At 39.1% G+C, this 22378-nt stretch overlaps 2 protein-coding genes across 7 annotated transcripts in view; one reads left to right on the top strand and one right to left on the bottom strand.

Annotated features, from left to right (window-relative positions):
- Positions 1–7765, bottom strand: part of TRAPPC11 (trafficking protein particle complex 11) — a 41213-nt gene extending 33448 nt beyond the window's left edge. For 3 of the 5 annotated variants that reach the window (XM_034771541.1, XM_034771546.1, XM_034771545.1), the window contains exons 1-7: positions 7573–7728; positions 6269–6492; positions 5203–5372; positions 4677–4747; positions 3411–3525; positions 1900–1999; positions 796–869 (exon numbers count right to left, since the gene is read on the bottom strand). In XM_034771541.1, coding sequence (XP_034627432.1) covers positions 796–869; positions 1900–1999; positions 3411–3525; positions 4677–4747; positions 5203–5372; positions 6269–6472 — 734 coding nt within the window. In that variant the 5' untranslated portion in view covers positions 6473–6492; positions 7573–7728. Of the gene's footprint in view, positions 1–795; positions 870–1899; positions 2000–3410; positions 3526–4676; positions 4748–5202; positions 5373–6268; positions 6493–7572 lie in introns of all 5 variants that reach the window. The other 2 variants (XM_034771542.1, XM_034771543.1) reach the window with 2 other exon arrangements.
- Positions 7766–7942: 177 nt separating this feature from the next.
- Positions 7943–18837, top strand: RWDD4 (RWD domain containing 4). 2 transcript variants are annotated; one of them, XM_034771131.1, is made up of 8 exons: positions 7943–8131; positions 9219–9299; positions 11336–11445; positions 11550–11694; positions 15805–15922; positions 16372–16421; positions 16574–16576; positions 17230–18837. In XM_034771131.1, the coding sequence occupies exons 1-8, from the start codon at positions 8108–8110 to the stop codon at positions 17260–17262; spliced, it is 564 nt and encodes a 187-aa protein (XP_034627022.1). In that variant the 5' UTR covers positions 7943–8107; the 3' UTR covers positions 17263–18837. The 2 variants fall into 2 exon arrangements, with proteins under 2 accessions (XP_034627022.1, XP_034627024.1); XM_034771133.1 differs by lacking the exon at positions 7943–8131 and adding an exon at positions 8332–8627.
- The last annotated feature ends 3541 nt before the right edge of the window (positions 18838–22378 follow it).

Here is a 22378-nt window from a genome sequence, read left to right as displayed (position 1 = left end):
AACAAAAGCAATTAAGTACACTCTCAACTTTAAAACATGAGTAGTCCACCAATTGACTTGTTTGTTATCTTTTTTTATTAGAAAGATGCTGACAAATAATGATAGTAAAGGTTGGGAGCTTACTTTTCCTATATTCCATTTACCTTAATAGAAATGTGACCTTTAAAGCCCAATTGAGACCATTTAAATGCTGACATTAAGAATAGGCAAATACATGCCTCTCCAAATTTTCATTAAAGAAAGTAACAAACAAGGAATTAGATGCAAAAATCATTTAAAGGCAACATTAAGTTGCACAGCTGCACATCATTAAGAAAATGCAACAGTTAAGGCTCCAAGAGCAATTGTGTGGGGGAAGGAGGGAGCATGTGCGTGCGTATGCGTGTAGAGTATTTTCTATGCCCTTTGTTTTAAAGGTAGAGTTTAATTCATTGCTATTTAGGTCTTAATGTACTCCGTAAGAAATACAGGATGTACAACACATCAGTTAGTGTTGAAGTTGGAACCTTAACCTTTGTACTTCTAAAAGTTATTTTATATCAATGTAAATTTAGAAACATATTTGAAGTATGAAGAAGTTGAACACAAACTCAAGAAAATTCTTCGTATCAATATTTATTCTGAACAAAACAGACTAACAAACGCATAATTCATTACACTGTAGAATGAGCTCAAAATATTGATTGCTTGATTTTTTACAACTGCCCAAATATAAATTTAAGTTTTACATTTCACTAACCCTGAAACTATCAAAATAGTAACAGAAGTCACTGAGAAAAAAGAAAGTTTACTTACTTTAGAGCATTCTGTGTATCCTGTTTCAGCTCACTGAAAAATGCTATTTTGAACTGATGTCTCACAAATAAAAGCTGCAAAACACAACCAATATTTTATTGGTACCAATAATCTAAATGTAGTACAAACATTTACAAAATTGGAATATATTTAATATTCAGAGAAATCACAGATAACTTAGATGGAAGTATGCAGAATATAAGGAAGTGTATAGATATCACAGAAAACAATAATGAGTAGTTGTTTAATAGCACGACACACAGAGCTATTTTGCTGAACCTAATTTATTGCTCCAACCCCAAAAGAAAGGGACAGCCTTGTACCGTCCATCAGTGACCTTGAATAGACACCTTAAGGACACATCTTGTGGCTCTGAAGGCAATCTTGTCCTGTTTTCCAAAATAGAGGATAGCTGGTGGTTGCAACACAAGTTCATGTGTCAAAACCAGTATTTGGTGAATTGAAAAGAAACAAAATGATTACCAAGTTAAGCCCAGAAGTCTGTAGTAAGTGCCCTCTACAGCCTGAGCTAGAGCACTGCACAGAAAAACAAACCTTCCTTATAATTTCTCCCCTTTTGCAAAGTTTTAAAAATCTGCTTGACACTTCCTGTATCAGAGAGGATATCCCAAAATACATCGATCCAGGATATCCCAAATATCAGAGATTGCAGCAAGACACTTGGAATTTGGTGTGTTGTTTTCTGGAATAATTCAGGCTGACTTAAGGTACCAAAAGAATTTCAGCACAGAAATTTTATTTTCAAGAAGTGAGTTGAAAACTTGTTTCTATGCTGAAAAACACTACTACCACAAGTCTGACAAAGTGGGAGTTTTCAGTATGTAACTCTGGATTTAATTCCACTGTCATTTTTTATTTGCAGTTCACCTTTAAAAGGTGAATTTCACTTTAGTTGATGTAAGGTAAGAAAAAGGACCATATCTAGGATAAAAGTGAAAAAGAAAAAAGTGTGAAAATAATTTTGTTTTGTTTTAGCATTCTTATATTTAAAAAAAAAAAATACATCCTATATATGATACACAGGATATATTATAAGTCATCTATATTTTTAGAATTATCTTATTTAAAAAGGAGTAGCATTACCTGATGTGTTGTTTTATTCAAGAATTCTTTATGAGATTTTACCCTTCTTATTTCTGTATAGTAGTAGGTCTGTGCATGCTCATAAAAAGCATTCTCTAATCTGTAAGAGAGAATTGCTCATCACTTTTTAAGCAAATAAAGAAGTTCTTTCAGTATATACAGGATCTAAAGTACTTTAATTTAGGCTATTTTTAACACTATTCCTTCTACAATAACTGTAAGCTGGCAAAAAAAACAAAACAAAACAAAACAAAACAAAAAACCCAAAACATAAAAACTTAAGTTACTGGTACCAATACAGGTACCAATTTAGGAAAGCACTAAATTAAAAGTTTTTATGATATTTGTTTTAACCTACATTATCTGCCTAGAATATTTTTGAGACAAGGTGGGCGAGGTAATACCTTTTATTGGACCAACTTCTGTTGGTCAGAGAGACTTGCTTTTGAGCTACACAGAGCTCTTCAGGTTGGGAAAGGTACTCAGGCTTGGTTTACACCAAAGAGTTAGGTCAACATAAGGCAGTTTATGTCAACCTAATTATGTCAGTTTCTACATTAGAATGCTGTTGCTGATGAAGTAAGTGGCCTGTTACACCGACATAATAACTCTACCTCCACGAGAGACTTAAGTTGGTGGAGTTAGGGCATCACAGTGTCTGTTAAGACACTGTTACTGACATCAGCAGTTGGCTAACATCCTTGTCAGTTTCATGGCTGCTTCTGGCTCAGAGCAGAAGCAGGGGGCTCACAGCTGAAGCCATGAAACGGACAAGAATGTCAATTTCAGTGCTGGTATTCTGCCTGCTGTGAAACTGAGCCCAGGCTGGGCTCACAACTCCGGCTGTCATCCCGGGTGGGTTGGGGGCTCCTGCTGTGAGCCCCGCACAGCTGTCAGTGCCCCACTTCAGTCAGTGCAAGTGCTCCTGGCCAACTACAGCCAATCGACTTACTGCAGTGGTTGTAGGTCGACCTAAATTAGTTAACCAGCATTTTTCACTTACCAGCATCCCCTGTTCCCTCAACATGCCAGATAAAACAGCTTGTACTGTAGTTGGCATATACAGAAAAACAATGAAGACACCTAATGAAGGCAGACAAGGAAAAAGCAAACACTTGCCTAGCAGTAGCTTCAATCTCCCTTAACCAATAGGGCTAGACGTACTATACAAGTGTATAAAAAGACCAAGAGTGAACCAAAGGCAGTCTTTGGGTTTCCTGACACTATCTCTCAGAAGTCTATTTAGTAGCAGGTTTTATGGCCTACTTAGAGGGAAGGTGCCAATCATAACATGACCTTATGGAAAAAGGACAAAGGTTAAAAAAACTTATTGGAATAATCAGGACTCAGTATGATGTGAAGTGTTTCAACGAAGGAATAAAATATGAGTAATGTAAGTTTACAATTGCTCTAAAGCTGACGTACAGGAGAGTTGATATCTACATATCATATGTCCCTTAATAGACTGGAAAAAAGGCACTGCAGGAAGAGACTTTTACCAAATCACTTACCTTATAATGTAACCAACCAGATGATCAGTGTGTGGCAGCACAAACAAGGATTTTCCAGAGAGGTCACAAGCATTACATAAAGCTGCTGCTCTTTCTGAAGCAATAACATCTTCCCCTAATGAAATCAAAAGAGCATGCAAACAAGCATCAATTGGCAGAGCAGTGTCAAATTGCACTCTTCTCAAAGCTTGACTATCACAAGCTATGGAACAGGTGATATACCTAAAAAGATAGACTCTCTCTCAGGTCATCTGAAACACTGAGGCTTTGATTAGCAGAATATCGTTGTGGCTGAATAACCCCCAGAAGACCTGAGGAACAAGCAGGGTACTCACAAAGCACTTTATAGATGAATTTATGGTACTAGTCATGTGATTAAAAAAAAAAAAAAAATCCAAAAAAACAACCACTGAGAGAAAAAAAAAAAAACCTCACACTTCTGTAGTTCTGCACCAGTGACTTTTAGAGATGTAACAAGTAAAAACAAACAAGCTCCTTCTTCCATGATTTCATGTAGTTACAGCTTGGGATAGATTGATTTAGGATGCAATCCCTTCAAATTTCTTTCCTGAATGACTGACATTCAGTCAGACAGTGACGAATTTATCCCTTGACGAAGTTTGGCAATGGGGGTAAAAATGTACTGTGTACACTTCATAACAAACACCTCTCACCCCCATTCAAAATGGGGCTCTCATAACAGTTTGATTGGGCAGAAATAAGTACTGAGAATGGTAAAATGCATGGGCTTAATGAAGAGCCTTAAGCCTTGTGTCTGTTCCAATCTGACATTTTAATAAGGAAATATTCATAATGACAATTGAATATTCTTACACTAAAATGCTTATGCAGTTACCAAATGCTTCAGAGCAGCTTTTAAATCAGCTGTAATTACAGTTTATTTTTAATTGATCTCAGGTAAGCGTTAAGGGACAACTGCTTTGTAGGATAGGTTACAGTCATATTTGCAATAGGTTTGATACACAGTATCAGAAGCTGGACATAGAACTAATGATTTTTTTTGAGGAATTGAAATTGGTTAAAAAACCAAAAGAAGGTAATGAAAAAGCACCAGGACTTTAGGGCCAATTTTTCAGAGCAAATTTTCCATTGTGTATGTGTGTGTAGTGGCAAGTGAATTTTTGTTCACACAAATCGTGCATGAGAACAGCATGCAAAGTGCACAAATGATGACCAGGGTAAAGTCCCTTTGAAAATGTGGTCCTCATATTTGCATACACTGCAGTTTGATTAGCCTTTTAGTACCTGGAGGTAAGGGTGTTTTCTTTTGAATCAAAACCACAGCAACTTTTGTGTTTCTTCCCTGCAAACTTTGTCTGAAATAGAAGAGTTGCAATGACAAGCTCAATATTTCATGTTTATACAATGACTTTCAGTCTACTTTTAAAGTCATTAAAAAATTGCATATAAAAGGCACATGCACCATCCACGAGATACATATTCTCTCTCCTTTTCTCAGATCGATTGTAACAACAGCATTCTTAATTTCACTGATTTTAGAAAACAGGAAGTAAAGGTGGCTCCCAAGCAACTTTGCCAATTTACATTCTAAAATAAGACATCTTTAAATCCCCTTAAATATATATCTAATATTCAAAACAAAATTTCAATAATGATTAATCTAGAAAGAGCCCCATCAACCTAACACAAAATTATATTTTTTAAAACAAAAAATAAGATGAAACTGCTTTACGGTACATACAAATACTTTACAACCTACACTTAATACAAATACAAGTTAATACTTATAACCCAACTGAAACAACTGTACCTGACAATTTCAACTCTGGTAGCACATTCTGACTGTTTTTCTTTCCACTGTTGCTCATCCCAGTCCAGTTCATAGAACACCACAACAAGAGCTGGCACCAGATTCAGATGTTTATTCATCCAGCCAGTCTTCAATATCCCTTTTGGAATGTACCACTCATAGGATGTTCTCTGAAAATATTAATTTAACTTATTAAAACGAGCTACCAACCCTGTTTTTTTTCCCGCTGTGGTATGTGCATGGGGAATTCCACGTGTCCATGATCAGTCCTGAGGACTTGATCTTTCCTCTATCAATCTTGCTCTCAAGTGTCTGCTTCCTAATGGAGAAGGTGTGGCAGGATTTTTTTTTTTTTAAAACCATCACACCCCATTGTTGGCTCAAGAGCCAGAAGTATGCCACTGAAACATCATCAAAAATAGATTTACATTGGGGGGGGGGGAAGAAGGAGTGTCAGAAGGAGAGATTCTGACACTAAAGAAAAGTCAACTTCAGGAAATATAAAATACTTTGAACTTACATAGTACCTGTCATGCAAAGATCACAACATGCTTTATAGAGTTAAGTAAGTATTACCCGCATTTTACAGAGAGGGAAACTGACAAAGATGCAAGTTACTTGTCCTAAATCACAATTAAAAACAAAATTAGGGAATAGACTCCAGGTTTCTTTATTTCCAACTCTCCACTGTAATAAGTAATCACTGGACTATGCTGCTTATCAAGTGTCACACTAGTTGATATGTCTCAGTTTCACTGCAGAGATTCAGGTACATACTGTATTTTACTCTGTCTCACCCAAACAGCTGTTTTAAAAATTTTCCAGAACATCTAAAAATTGATATTTGAAATGAAAAGTGTCCAAATTATTGATGTAAGACTGATGCTCCCTTAGCATGCAATGTTTCCAGATTTCAATTAACTTTCTAATAGCTAATTTATTCTGACTGAAGATTTACACAGAATAATCACAAACAGCAAACACTTTACAGTACGTCATTTTATAGTTTGCATAATATGTTAAATGTATTTTAAGTCTTTATAAGAAAACCCCACAGACTATATACCTTTGTTCTGCATTTGGGATACTCATGGTCACCAGGAAGAACTTTGAAAGAAATTGGTACTCGGTCAGCTCTCCTGTTTGCACAAAAGGCATCCCAAACCGCACGATGAACAGCATTATATACTACATCCAAGCCAGTGAGGGTTACAAAGGCCATAGGCCGACAACATAGTTCCACAGGGAAGTCCCATTGTGTTGGGCTCATCTTGAAGTTTTAAAGAATGCCTGAAAAACAAAAATACCCCATATCTCAAATCCTTTTCAAACATGCAATTTCTGATTAGATACAAATGATATCTCATTAAGAAAAATGCATTAAACTAGTCTTTTTACTTAAGACGCAAGTTAAATACAGTCTGCTCACTCAACTTAAAATGCAAGGAATACAAACAATTTTAAGATGCAGGGATTTAAAAAAAAACAACTCAGATAAGAATCAGTCAATAATGTTTTTTGGAGGGTGAGAAGAACCAGAAAATGGGTGGTGGTGGGGGGGGACGACAATCATTGCATCTCAGGCAAGATCAAACTTTTCTGATTTTATTCATATTGCTCAGACACTGGCACTATTAGCAAAGTTGTGAGCCAAAGGGCCACTGGAAGTTGAGGAGGCAGATTAGGGGCTGGCCTGAGAACTCTGATGGTCCCAATCCTGCAGTTGGATCTGCATAAACAAACCTATGAGCTTGCAGAGCCCAGGTTCTACTCAGGCAGAGTCAATTGCAGGCTAGGGCTTATATCTGTTATCACTATAAGAAACAGTCTGCTTAAATAAGGTTTGCATCGGCCAGATACTGTATATAACAACAAGCATGTTCTTCCTCACGGTGGCATTGTCATTTTTAGCACCAATCTCACGTTTGATGCAGTATACTATACAAAGATGGTCCCTGCTCTGAAAAGCATGACGTCTATAGACATGGTGCACTGAGAAAAACAGAGGTAGAACAACAGTGCGGACTGTTGTTTAATTTATAAAATTACATTAAGGGGTCATTTCTGTTTTCACTAAAGGCAAAGTGTGTTTTTGTCAGTGCAGCTTGACCACAGACATAGCCCAACCTGCCAGTAACGGACATAGGCGGGGGGGACAAAGGGTTTCTTTAACACTATGTGCCAAAGGCGCATAGAGCAAGTGACAAGCAGGATGACCAGGAGCAGCTCCCGGCGGGAGAGTCACCCAGGGCTAACCCGCCAGGCTCAGCCCCTACAGCAAGTCCCCCGCCCCGCCTAGCCCCGCACCGCCTCTGACCCACCGCCAGCGCCCGACCCACGGCAACCCGCCTTCCCCACCCGGCCGCGGACCTTTCCCCGCCGCACGGGGCAGCCACACAGTAAACAGCCGCCGGCGCGGCCAGCAGCAGCTCCGTCCTACCACCTCCAGGAAGTGAGCTCTCCGCAGACCCCTACCCACCGGCGCCGCCCGCAAGCTGCCACTGGGCAGCAACAGAGATGGAGAATCGCCTCCGGAAGCCACAGCAAGGGGATAAGAGTGACAGTCCATTCCACCAATCAGCGTTGCCTGCTCAACGACAAAGTCAACCATTGGGTCTCGAGAACCGTCGTAGGAACCAATGAGAGAAAGAGAAAAGAGGCGTGGCCACAAGTTTTAGCCAATTGTCGTGCGGGATTGGTGATACTATGGAAGACGAGCCCAATCATAGCTCATAGCTCGAAATAGGAGTCAACACAGCAGCCCTGGCGTGGCTTGGGGAACCAGTTGGGGGTTGTGGTGACGGTCGGCAGCGCATGCGCGCTGTGCTCGCGTGTGGGTTCGGGGGCCGGTTGCTGCGCTGTGTGAGAGTCCCTGGGCTGAGGCGGGGGCTCCCGGCCCGGGGCGATGGCGGCGAACGAGGACCAGGAGGTGAGACACCGACCCCGCCTCCCCGCGGCGGCAGCTGCCGCTCAGCCGCACCGCGCTCGGCGGGTCTCTGGGGCTACTGCCTGCCCTGCCTGGCCCGGGGACGGAGGCTACCTCGCTCCGTGATCCCGGGCGCCGAGGTCTCCGGCCCGCCCTGCTCGGCCACTCGCGGCGCCGACCGCTCCTCCCCCCCACCCCCCCGGGATCACGGAATTTTTTAAATCCAAATAAACGTAACTTGGAAAGTGATGCAAAAATAAGCCAGTAACGTTAGCAGCAACCACGCCTGACTACTGCCGAAGTTTAGCTAACCAGCTGCACACAGAGTCAGCCAGCGGTGTCCTGTGCTAGGAACCGACAGAGTTCGGCAGGCGCTTTCCCCGTACTCCTCTCCGAGAGACCTCCGTCAGCTGCAGAGGATTTTCACTTTTAATTGAATGCTACATCAATCATATTGTTTCTTAGGTGGCATAGTCCTATATACTTATCTTTGTACTTGGTAAATTCTTTAAAATATTTTAATACACTGTATATGATCCATGTACACAGCATATGTGATTGTATTAATTCAACCAACGGCATGTTAGATTTTATTAACTGTAAATACCATGCAGAAAGTCATTCTCTGATAGGTACTTGGGGGTTAATAGATATTCTGGTCCCTACTCACTTATGAAATCCCTTTCTTGTAGTTTTGTAGCAAGTAATACAGGAAGGATGGAAATGTTCTTGAAACAGATGTTTGGTATTTTCTTGGGGAAGTTAAGAATAAAGTTTTTGTTTTTTAAAAAAGTGGTCTTCTAGAGTTCAGTAAAATGTGCTAAGATGGGTAGTGGGTTTGTAGAAAGTAAATTGAATTCAGACTAGCATGCCAGGTTTGTTGAACTCACATTCCACTAACCTAAAATAGGATTACAGAAGTATCAGACCAGATATCTAGACTAATTATTGCCTAAAACTTAATTTGTTTATTTTTTAAATGAAAAACAGAATATGTGGATTTCTGTATATTATGCTGACACTCATCTGTTTATATCTGTTCAGTATCCAATTGAAATTGCTAACCTTTTTCTCCATCTGTTCTTTTCAGATGGAGCTAGAAGCATTACATTCTATTTATGAAGGAGATGAGTGTTTCAAAGAACTTAGTCCTGTTTCCTTTCAGTATAGGGTAAGACCACATCAAGCTTTAATTAGATGTAATATATCATTCATTTAAAATTATTCTGCACATTTTCCATTACAAAGCATTTTCTTGAAACAGATGGATATTCACCTATTTAGCAATAAAGGCATTAAGTGCCGTTTTACATAATTTCAAAATAACTTGCCATGACAAACTTAAATGTAATGAAAGTTACCTTTTTGAACAAAAGCAAACATTACAATAGCAATTATCACAGTTAGAGGAACAAGTAAAGTATAACTTGTCATGAAAAAACATGAGCAACTATAATTGAACTTGTAGGGAACTAATACTGAGAGATTAAGTAAATAACTTATGCTCCAGTCCTGCAAACACAGATTTCCTTCATTTTGCTAACATGAATAGTACTGCTGACTTTTCTCACAAGAGTAAAGTTAAGTATGTCTGTAAGTGTTTGCAGGTTTGGGACCTACAGACACACAAGGTATGTTGAAAATAGATCATGATATTTAAAAACAAAATCTGAATAGCATCGTAACTTTCAAAACTGAAAGTGTCAAGTGAATGCAATAATGTTGCTGAATCTTTACTGAAAGGCAAAGAAAACCAATCTATTGTAAACAGAAGAATAATATGGTAGCATCAGATCTGGCAATATGTACTTTTCATTAGGTAGAAAGTCAGTGGAATAGAGTTGAAAGGATTAGTCTGCCATTCTCCTGAATATAGTTAGTGTACTGCACAGCACATTGATTACAGTTAATTATAAAATAAGACCAAAAGAAGACATGACAAAGATTTCTCAAATAATGGCAAAATGCAACATGCTATTCCCGAAAAGCTTACTATAAAGACATTTGAAACTTTGAATCAATGTAAATCTAAACTATATATTGAGTATATTAAGTTCCTACTGCTCACAATCATCTTTACATAATCTTTGGTGTCCCTTCTCTTGCTCCTTCCACATAGATCCAACAAAGCCAGAGTTAGCCTTGCAGCATGCCCTGCAAAGAATAGGCCTCGTCCACAAGGAAAATTTTCACACTTTTACTTGATGCTTTTAAAATCAATATAGTTAGGCCAGTGAAAACCCCTGTGGGGGCAAGGATAGGAATACACCACAGAAACTGAAATAAGTGGCCACAGAAGGATTTATGCAGGTTTAATTAAATCTGTTTATAACGACACCTTTAGATGCAAGCTTTTCATGTGGACAAGGCTTTCCCTGGGTATGATGGGCTTAGGTGAACAATTTTTATGAGCTGACTTGTTAGTTGGTCTTCATTGCCTCCCATCCCCTAGAGACAATTATTGCAATTTAATAAGTCTTAAAAATCTTACCCATTACTTTTGAGATCAAAGGTAGCTAAAACATGTGTTTTTTTTTTTTTTTTTTCCCCGCAGCATTATGCTGCTTGGTTTGTATTTAGATTAGACAATGAAGAGAAAGCAAGCTTCATTTTCTGGTTCTCATGTAGAATGTTAGAATATTTGGATTACAGATACTGACAGAAAATGTTTAAATTGCACAAGCCTTTTTATAGAAATTTTAAACATATCTATTGAGTTTTGTAAAAAGTTTGAGTATAGATTATACTATTGTGTATCTAAATTTAAAAATGATTATCAGTAATGACAGGTTTCAGAGTAGCAGCCATGTTAGTCTGTATCCACAAAAAGAACAGGAGTATTTGTGGCACCTTAGAGACTAACATTTATTTGAGCATAAGCTTTTGTGGGCTACAGCCCACTTCATCGGATGCATAGAATGGAACATAGTGAGGAAATAATCTCCACACACCGAGAACATGAAAAGCTGGGAGTTCCCCTACCAACTCTAAGAGGCTAATTAAGATGAGCTATTGTCTGCAGAGATGCTTTTGACCTAGGCAGAAGCTCTCTCTCAGTTCTGAGAGGCAGAGCTTCTGTGTAAGTTGAAAGCTTGTCTCTCTCATCAACAGAAGTTGGTGCAATAAAAGATTACCTCACCCACCTTGTCTCTAAGGTTTGATAACAGACTGAGGCTTCCCATTTTAAAGTGTTTCATCTCCTTTCAGATAGGTGAAAATGGCGATCCCAAAGCCTTCCTAATAGAAATTTCGTGGCCAGAAACATACCCCCAGACAGCTCCAAACATATCCATGAATGCTTTCTTCAACAACACCATGTAAGTATTTCAGTTACTTCCTCTTTTGTTTTACATGTGGTCTCTCTCTTACAATATTCTTGAATTCTTTTGGGCCTGTAATTGGATTTTATGGTCTCTTCTAGATCTTCAGCTATAAAACAAAGTATATTGGATAAATTAATGGAAGAAGTTGAAGTTAATCTTGGAACGGCCATGACATACACACTTTTTGAATATGCCAAAGATAATAAAGAATTGTTCATGGAAAATCAACCTGTTCATATTGTGGTAAGTGTATAACTTGCATTTTGATCTATTTTAGTTTTATAAATGAACTTTTTTTAATACAACAAAAGGAATAGAATGTTTAGTTACTCTACATTTAAACATCTCACATTGCCACAGAAAACTTCTGGAGCATGTCTGTGAGGTGCAAGCCAGTATACTATGTCCCTAATATAGTGACTAGAAAAAAAGTAGATGAAAGGAAGTGTAGCACTGCTCTGTGGTTGTAACCTGGATGTTTATTTGGTATTCAGCCACCTTACCAAAATTTCTGGAAGAGAAGTGAGAGAGAAGCAGTGATTAGAAACACTCCCTAATCTAACACAGCCAACTGATATCCAATGGTGACTACAGAACTAGTGCAAGACACAGTTAATGAGAGCCAATCTGGGTTTTGACTTGCAGTGTGAAGAAAGTCTCTAGAATGGATGAGCTATGCTTGTGGGCTGGGTGGTCTGAACAATTAAATATTTGACAAGAAGAGTGAGGAAAGGACTAGCAGAAGCAACCAATCAGTTACAATCAATGTAAAAATTATTTAGCTGACGGAAATAAAAATATTACATTTTGTTAGATGACACTTCTTGATTCTACTTTAAATGGCTCAGTAGTCTAGAACATGAAGCACATGCCAAGCACATTAACTCTGCTCAAAGTGATTTCATCAAGCTGGCTTGAGTGGAGACTTTCACTTCTAACCTGATCTGTTAAAGCAGTATTTCACCTGGAGTGGGAAACTTAACAACTTTCTGTTTCTAGAAAGCACATATGCACCAATTTTTATTTGCTTCATCTATAATTTTGTTCAGAACAAGGTTAGAATTATCCTATCATAGGTGTTCTGACTCCTGAGAACACCTATGAGAACTCCTGAGCTTCCACTTGAGCCAGGAAAATTTGAAGCTTTATCCTTCATATTATCCAGCCTCCTATTCAAATTTTCCATGCTCGCGGTTATTCTTTTGTATTAGAGAAGCCTCTAGGCTTGGGCCCCTGTTGATGTAGTTTTTCCCTGTAGAGAGCCTGGGAAAGCAAGAAGCTAAATGTAGGTAGGAAAGATTAGAGACTGGGATGAGTGGCTAATGGTATTGGTTAAAATATTGAACCTTAGCTGCCTAGATGACTAGATTTAAATCCGCATACTTTAGCAGTGGCCAGAAGATAGTGAATTGGTGGTCTCATGCTGGTTCCTATGGAACAAGTGTCAATATTGGAAATACAACTACCACCTTCTGGAAGTAATTCAGATCTTTTATCCACCTTACTAAAGAGACCAAGGATCAAATGGGCATGAGAACTAAATGGTGCTTTTGACCTTAGAGGTGTACTGTACCTGAGGGGTTTTTGTGTGTGTTAATAAGAGTTCACACTCCATGACTATCAGTCTATTTCCTTCTTGATGAGCAGTAAATGTACTCTTTTTTTGAAAACAAAGGGCCTTTGTTTTCAGGCATCCTAAGAGCCTTAAATTTAACAGAGTTCAAATTCTAAAGTCTACACTACAGGGGTGGGGATTGAGCTAAGTTAAGCAACTTCAGCTACATGAATAATGTTGAAGTTGACATACTTAGATCTACTTACCACGGTGTCTTCCCGTCTATTCCCCTTGCGCTTCTCGTTGAGGTGGAGTACTGGAGTTGATGCTAGAGCCATCGGCGGTTGATTTATCATGTCTATACTAGACACGATAAATCAACCCCTGCTGGATTGATCACTTCCCATCGATCCAGCCAATAGTGTAGACAAGCCCTTAGACTATGTCTACACTGCTCACCTTACAACGGCGGGCAGGGCTGGGCTATGCCGCTGCAGCCGCAGGATTGTAAGGTGCATTGTGTAGTCACCCACAAAATAAAACCACCTCCAACGAGGGGTGGCAGCTTCATTGCTGGGAGTGCGGCTCCCTCCGATGAAGTGCTGTCTACACCGGTGCTTTTCGTTGTTACAACTTTTGTCCAACGGGGTGCCAGTGTAGACAAAGCCTTACATTGGTATTACTAAGTCACTCAAGGGTATGAAAAATCCACACTCCGAGTGACAGTTATATCGACCTAACCTCCGAGGTAGACAGTGCTGTGTCAGAGAAAGAGCTTCTCCCATCAACACAGCTATCACCTCTTGGGAAGGTAGGTTTACTATGCAGATGGAAGAGCTCTCTCCTGTCACCATAGAGCATCTTCATTAAAGTGCTGCATCAGTGTAGCTGTGCCAATGCAGTTTTTTTAAGTGTAGACCTGCCCTTGGTTTGAAAATAAACTGACCAAGTTAATTGAAAAATTTAATTTTTGCAGAGTTGGTTCATGTTTGACTTTGAAACTGGAATTTTAACTCTGCTTAAAGTGATAGTGTTTGTCTCAAACACATTACTGAAACCTTCCTTGGAAATGATTGTACAATCATACTGTCTTTCAGTCCTAGATCACACAGGTTCCTTCTGTGGACTCTCCCAGCCTTTCCATTTTGGCTCTGCCTTTTGGCACTACTGTACAAGCAGCATTATAAATAGCCCTTGTGGCATTGTATATTTGTGCTGTGAATAAAGAATTGTATGAGCATGTAGGGAGTCCGATCCACAGTTCCAACTCATTTCACGGATCTTTTAAACTGGTTAGTTGTACTGGCAACACTGATAGGGAACCACTTCTATCCCCACTAAGCAGTAGTCAGAACATATGCAATTGCAGGGGTTATGGAAGTAATTATTCAAGCTACCACTGTAAGCACTGTGATGTTGCACTCTGATTTTATAAAAATATGCTAATGAGTGAATATAATGTAACGAATATGGTTCATGCAAAAGGTCTCTAAGCTTTGTAATGATACCTTACAGTCTGAGTGTGTTCATCCTATTTCTATAAATGTATCACTTGTGTATCTAAAACTAGAAATATGAAATAACTCTGAGGGTCTATTGTAATTATGCAAGGGTGGGCAATTAATGGTGGTTTGGAATCTTGATGGCTCCCATCAACCAGGACGATTGATTGTGGATGGCTTTGTTTACAGGCAAGCCTTCCTGTGAGTCAGGCTGGGAGGAATGAAGGCTTGTGGTCTTACAGTGACATGTAATCATGTCACTTGAACTAGAATCCATCTTTAACCTAGTGCTTTTCCAGTGAGGAGGGGTAGGAACCCAGAGGGACAAAGGATTCCCACCGTATGCAAAAATATATAAGTGGTGGAAAGGAACAAAGGGGCAGCCATCGTGAGGAATCCCCTAGCTACCACCTGAGCTGGAACAAGAGCTGTACCAGGAGAAAGGATTGTGCCTAGACTAGGAAGGTGTCCAGTCTGAGAAAAGAAACTTATTGAAATGATTCTAAGGGTGAGATTTTACCTGTATTCAGTTGTATTACTGTATTAGGTTTAGATTTGCATGTTTTATTTTATTTTACCTAGTAATTCACTTTGTTCTGTCTGTTACTACTTGGAGCCACTTAAATCCTACTTTCTGTATTTAATAAAATCACTTTTTACTTATTAATTAACCCAGAATATGTATTAATACCTGGGGGGGGCAAACAGCTGTGCATCTCTCTCTATCAGTGTTATAGAGGGCGAACAATTTGAGTTTACCTTGTATAAGCTTTATATAGGGTAAATTGAATTTATTTGGGTTTTAGATCCCACTGGGAGTTGGGCATCTGAGTGTTAAAGACCAGAACACTTCTGTAAGCTGCTTTCAGTTAAGCCTGCAGCTGTTGGGGCAAGTAATGCAGACCCTGGGTCTGTGTTGGAGCAGACGGGTGTGTCTGGCTCAGCAAGACCGGGTGCTGGGGTCCCGAGCTGGCAGGGAAAGCAGGGGCAGAGGTAGTCTTGGCACATCAGGTGGCAGCTCTCAAGGGGAGTTCTGTGATCTAACCGGTCACAAGCACATTAGAAATTAGTACTACTTTTAAACTAACTGCTAAGAATGGTCATCATGGTGGTTGTGTGATAAAACACAAGCATCTTTCAGTATTAATGTAATTTAAAACATTTGGGATGTTTCAATAAGAAATCGGACATAATCAAACATTATTTGTAGTTTACCCATCAGGGTGATACCTAGATATCAATTGCCAGTTCAGTCACCGTTGGAGACACATTTAAATTATACTTTATTTTTCTCAGACATCTGTAGGCAATAACATCGCAATTGGAACTCATGAAATAGCCCCATCAAGTAAGAAAAGAGACAAAAAGGAGCAGTTGTCCAAAACCCAGAAACGAAAGCTAGCAGACAAAACAGGTTTGTGCAATATAGTCTACTCCTCCTTTTCCAGACTTGAGGAAAATGGTGCAGTGTGTTCAGGATAGTTTTCTACCTTCAAAGACAGATTCAGATACACCTTGAGTCATGAGTGAGAATGCATTGGGTCTCATCCCAGTCTCCATTTGCTTTGCTCATAAAGCTACCAAACAATTTTTCACCAGTGACAACAGCTTGAAGCAGAAACTGACTGGCATAGCAGTGATATGGCAGTTAGGTCTGCTTATTCACCTCAATTCCTGAATGGGGAAGTTTGCACAGACTTGCACACTACACCTGCCTCAAGCTAGTACTGAGAGTTCCTTGCTTTCCATGCATTCGCTTGTTGGATATTGTGTTGGCAAGATCAGTAATATGAGAGTTCAGCTTTTAAAGATATGACATCTTGCTAGAGTCAGAGCTGAAAATAAACACTGCTTCTTCTATAGATCACAAAGGGGAGCTTCCTCGAGGATGGAACTGGGTGGATGTAATTAAGGTAACATGACTGTTACAACTGTGAAACTATTGCATAACATTTGTTTTTCTGCAGATGTAATGATAAATTATATTTAATCTGTCTTTTTGCTTTTCTTCCTAACAACATTTGGATTTGACTGTGGTCTCGCATTAATTTCTGTATACATCCAGCATGTAAGTATTTTCAAGTTTTAGAAATCAAGGAAACAGACAATATTGGTCTGTGAGTTCCTCCATTTACCATTTCCACCCCATTACTTCTGCTGCTGGAATATAAATTAACATTGCTATTTTTAACAAGTTCTACTCTATAACAAAACATATTTGATTTAACATTGGTATAACCTATTGTCAGCATACCTCCGAGCATAGTGTTGAAACTGCAGCAAATGGGCACTATCAAGGTTTTTAAACTCTAAATCCACTCATGACAATTGTTGCAGAAATGTGTGGGATACTTTTAAGAACTGCATCTGTTTGACTTTCCAAAATGTTTGTTGACTGGTATCAGCCTTTTCTTATTAAATGGAAACATTAGTAACTTCAGCTAATGTCTTTAACGAAGTTTAAACTGGTTCTAAGATTAACTGTAGAATGTTTTGGATGTAAAATAGTTCATAAAAATATGGGAAAGCAGAGTTTTAAGTTCAGAGGACAATGAGTCAAATGTATAAGCTATAAAAGATTAGTTTTGAGTCATTTGAACTTTTTGATGCATTCAGTTGTTAGTACAAACTCAACCTAATATGCCTGTATGTAGTGTAAAATAGAAATATAGTTCCTCATAAATGCAATATGTCTGAACATTTTTTCTTTGTCTTTTATAGTTAAGCAAAACTGGTTCTAAAGATGATGAATAATGGAATTTGATACAAGGAAACTTCACCTTTTAATACAGTGCAATTTGGGTCAACATCTCTCTCTTAATAGCTTTTTTCTCTTGTCAGAGTGGAACATTTTATAAAAGGACAATTTCCTAATTATTAAACCTGAGTACAGATGTTTATCCAGAGATTATTCTGTTATTACATTTTTCTTCACAAACAAAAACTTGCCTTAAAGGGAAGATAAGTGCGACATTTTTATATTGAACTTTTAGAAAGCCTATTTGGTTTCTAACTGTCAAATGCTGAAAAGAATAGTGAAATATGCCGTGTTAATTTATATTGTTTTACTCTGTAGTAAGAATATAGTAAAATTCTGTTAGTGAATCCTCTGATATTGTGACTATTTCCTGAAGTTCTCATTCCAATGGAATAAAAATATTAAAAGTGATTAATCACTTGACAGCATAGTTCATTTAAAATAAACTCCCTTTAAACAAAGCCTTCTTGATTTGTTCCTCTACAAATGCAGAAAGGGAACACAACACAATTATATCAAATGATTTGTCTAGGTCTAGGCTGTCTACATTGCACACCTTACAACGGTGCGGCTGTGCGGCTACAGCTGCGTTGTTGTAAGGTGCGCAGTGTAGCTGCTCTTTGTTGCCAGGAGAGAGCTCTGTCTACACTACCGACCTTACAGCGGCACAGCTGTACCACTGCTGCTACGCTGCTGTAAGGTCTCCAATCTAGCCGCTCTATGACTATGGGAGAGAGCTCTCCTGCTGGCATAATTAAACCACCCCCAATGAGCAGTGGTAGCTATGTTGGTGGGAGAGTCTCCCACAGACCTAGCACTGTCCACACTGGCGCTTTTGTTGGTGAAACTTATGTCGGTCAGGGGTTTGTTTTTTTCCCCCCACACCTCTGACCAACAAAAGTTTTACCAGCAGAAGTGCTAGTGTAGACAAAGCCTGAAGTTTTTGGTCCTGGTTTAACTCTAGTTAAAACAACCTGCATATGGTGGTGATGCAACTGAGTTTCTATAGACTTGCCAGTAACACTATTGCCTGAAATCAGAGTAAGTTTCTGGCTCTGATTTTGACTGACTAGCTCAAAGTTTCAGCTAGACAAGGGTAGAGAAAGTAGCAACATGTGACACTTGTAAATGCTAGTGCAAAAAGGACCACACACCCTAGTCTAGACAAATTCAAAGTGAAAGAATGAGTGGTTACAATACCAGTGTGTGTTGTCAGTTCAGCCCAGTGTGCACGTGTTGTAGTCCTCCTCACATATATCTTTAGAGGAGGTCAGGGTGTTTGCGTGGAGCTGTCGTACTGATAGTGAATTTCTGAATGTTACGATTTGGTGGCTTTTTCCATTGGATAATCAGTGGTTTACCATGAGGATTTTATTTCCTGAATTACAGGACACTGGGGGGGAAAAAAATAACCACTCTCCCATGATGGGAAACATTTTTTGTACAGGTTTGTTGTCTTGTATCAAAGAAAAAAATCCTCTTTACTGTATAAATGGTAACTGAATACTAAATGCCTTAATGTCATTTAATATTTGAGATTTTGATCTTAATAAATGCCTATTTAACTGCCATGGTGTGAGGCTTCTTGCATAATGCCTATTGTGCATATATTTGTATATTTAGGTTTGCATCAAATACCTCCCATTATAAGAGATCCTCTTGACAACTTTAAGAATCCTTTTTTCTTCAGTATGTGAATTGTATACTTTTCAGGATAATTGTTGCAGTTCCCTTATTTGGGACTGTCTGTCACACTTTTGGGTGTGCAGCAATCAGATACACATTTGCTGAGCTGCATGTCATGCCAAAGTGTGCATGCAGCAACCACAGTTCATTTAAAAAGTGCATCCTGTTGCATGTAATAATCACAACATTTAGTGTTAAGGATGCAGACTGAGTACCTCTAGAAGACTTAGGCTGAGTCATGCCTCTGAGCAGCCAAGTACTAGAGAGGTCCCCCGTAAAGACAGTAGCGTAATTTAACTTTACATTTTCAGCCAATGGGCTTGTTTGATTATTGGACGGTATAGGTTATTGATATACACCTACCCCGATAAAACACGAATTATGATATAACAGTAAAGCAGTGATCCGGGCAGGGCTGCACGCTCCGGCGGATCAAAGCAAATTCGATTATAACGCGGTTTCACCTATAACGCGGTAAGATTTTTTTGGCTCCCAAGAACAGCGTTTTATCGGGGTAGCAGTATACCACTAGAGGGAGTATAAACTGCAAACATGAATGCAGTTGCAAATTCCAACAAAAGAGAGGGAGGTCCAGGAGACCTATAAAACAGTGGGATCTGACACACCTCTGTTCAAATAATGATTTAAGGTGTTGCACTTTGTATTGGAATGATGTATAGGTCAGTGCAAACCAAAAGTGAACAGGATTTGAACGTGCAGGTTCTTTTAATAAAGGAACCACCAACCATTAGTTCTGATGGAATTTTAATCATCAGAAAATATAGTTTTTTAGTTTTGAACCACAATTATCAAAAATTAAAATAGACTAGATAAGATTACATCTGGAGAAATTTAAATGACTGAAACTAAATACTTATGGCTGCAAATATATTTGTTGGCTTTTTAAACTAAAAGTACTTTTGTATAAGAAATCAAGATAAGGACACCAGTAACGCAATAACACCTTAGGAGAAAGTCCCTTCGGTGGGCTGGTGTATTTCAGAGGAGAGGAAAACAAACAAACAAAAAAAACCACCACTTCAACTTTACTCTCTCCCAGGTTCAGAAAGGATTTGGCTTTTTTATTCAAAAGCTCCTGAGTGCTCTTTTGGTTTCCTTGGTTTATGAATTTAGTAACCATGACAATTTTCTGAATAGATCAGTTGTATGCTTAATCATCAGCTGCCTGGGCTGGCTTCTAGAGTATGGGCTGTTCTGAAGTTATCCTGGCACTTTATACCTCAAGGAGATCTGCAACTGCAAAACAACCCATCTTCCAGCTCTGTTCTCTTTCTACTAATTTAGTAGATGTAGCAAGCTTGTCTCCAAGACAGTAGTCTGGAGAAGGAACAATTCAGCCCTATACACTTGCTGGTTTCTCGGGGAGCTGGAAAGGTAATGTTATTTGTTCTAATAGAAAATGGTTTATCATGGGGTTTGGAGGGAGGGGGAAGGAAAATGCATTTGGAATTAAGCATTTGATATTATACAAGAGCTAAACTCTTATAACTGAAAAAGAAGCTCCAGTACTTTATGCTGGAAAGACATTCATTGAAAGTAAGGGATCTCTGCTACTGGCAAGCTGAACTAAAACCATGTTGAAGGAAGAGGACCTTTAAGACGCTTGGTAAACCAGTAGCATTACTGGCAGCAGGAATAGGGTGGTCAGGCAACCTGTGAATTTGCTGGGGTAATGGTTTCTTGAGTGTAGGGCCATAATATCTGGTAAAGTTGGAGTGGGTTTTTTTTTACAGTGGAATGATGGAGGAGGATGAGTGAGGAATGCCAGAGAAAAGAAGTTGCAACATCCAATGTGCAGAATGATCAAAAGCTCAGATGAGGGTTTTATTGGATGGAATGAAGAGGAAAGTGGATTTATGTAGTTCTTTATCATACAGACATCCTGATGCGTTCTACCAGAGCACAGTTGAAAGCAATATTAAAAAGAGTCTTTAAAACTTAGTGAAGTATGGGCTATAAACAGCACTTACTTGGACCCTCATACATATTTCTTTTACCAGTACTTTCCTTAATAGAAACTATGCAGGATAGTTGTTTTTACTCTTTTAGACAAGATATGTAATGCCACAGCCACACCTTAAACCAAATTCTGATTCCTCCTCTTAATTTTATAATGCTTTGAAGAGCAGAAAATTGATAGATTCAGTCTCTTGGGTGGAAGGTTGGGGGTTTTTTTGTTTGTTTTTTGAGTACCATATTTGTGTGTTAGAGGAAAAAATACTTCAAATGAAAATTGTTTTCTGAACACTAAAATGCATCCCTATTCTAGTAGCTTGCTTAGTGAGCCACCTTTGTCCATGGTAAACTTTTAGAATAATTCCATTTATCCCCTAGTACTATGTGAAGTTAGTTTAGCTCAGGCACACTACAACTCTCTTCAAATTTTATACGTTAAAACTTACTTCATTTTCTATCTAGAAAAATAAATAAAACATCTCAGCATCAGGTCACATTTTTTTCCCTTCTCTGCTATGTTCCTTTCCCTTCATCCCTTGCCACATTGCCAGGTAGTGCACTTCCCAGCCTCTCCATGGTAGCAACACAGTTCATGTATATCCTTTGCTTTGGGGGGGATTGTGTCTTGACAAACCCAGAACATCCGCTTTGTCAGGAGCTGTCTGGATGTTCTTATCAGTTATACAAGCAATGTTTGTCCTGGGTTTTTGTGAACTCTATAGCCAGGATGCACTAGCTGCGAAGAAGCAGAATTGGGAAAACATGGACAGCACCATGACTAAGTGCATGTATGCCTTGCAGAAACTATTGCCATCACCAGAAGACCTGTCACGTGTTACTACTCCCCTCTTCCCCCCTCTGCCCCCCCCCCCCCCTTAGTCAAATTCAGAGACTTACTCTGATTTCAGGCAGTCGTAGTGTTGCTGGCAAGCCTGTAGGAACTCAGCTGCATCACCACCACATTCAGGCAGTGATTGTGCCCATGCTTCTCACATTAGCATTTGGAGAGACATAGGAGGAAACAATAGGAAGCCTGCTGAGGAAAGGACTGAGGCTATGTCTGCACTACAGGGGCACAGCTACACCAGTGCAGTGCCATAGCATAGACACTTCCTCCCAGTCGTGGTCACTAGGTCAACAGAACCATTCTTTTCTCTATCTAGCTGTGTCTACAGCAGGAATTAGTTTGGCATAGCTACAGCACTAAGGCATGTGAGATTTGTACACCTCTGAGCCATGTAACTACGTCAATCTAAATTTCAAGTGTAGACCAGGCCTGAAACCAAATGAGAGAGTGAATAGGAACAGCAGAGAGAGTGAGGAGGAAATGTTTGTACAGCATGTAAAGTATAAAGTTAAGTAACTAAATATTATAAAGGGTGAGAATTGGGGATGGAAAAAGGGAGCATTAGAGGAGATTAGAGTAGAAAATGAGCAAAAGACAAATGC

The sequence above is a fragment of the Trachemys scripta genome, chromosome 5, assembly GCF_013100865.1.
Source record: "Trachemys scripta elegans isolate TJP31775 chromosome 5, CAS_Tse_1.0, whole genome shotgun sequence".
In the NCBI taxonomy this organism is placed as follows: domain Eukaryota; kingdom Metazoa; phylum Chordata; order Testudines; family Emydidae; genus Trachemys; species Trachemys scripta.
Note: the sequence above shows the minus strand (reverse complement) of the source record. Positions and strands in the feature narration are given on the sequence as shown.

Bases quoted from the DNA above. Each gene is read 5' to 3' on its own strand.
- RWDD4 (XM_034771131.1), top strand. From the start codon at position 8,108: ATGGCGGCGAACGAGGACCAGGAG. The intron at 8,132-9,218 runs GTGAGACACCGA...TGTTCTTTTCAG, and splicing joins CGGCGAACGAGGACCAGGAG to ATGGAGCTAGAAGCATTACA. The intron at 9,300-11,335 runs GTAAGACCACAT...ATCTCCTTTCAG, and splicing joins CTGTTTCCTTTCAGTATAGG to ATAGGTGAAAATGGCGATCC.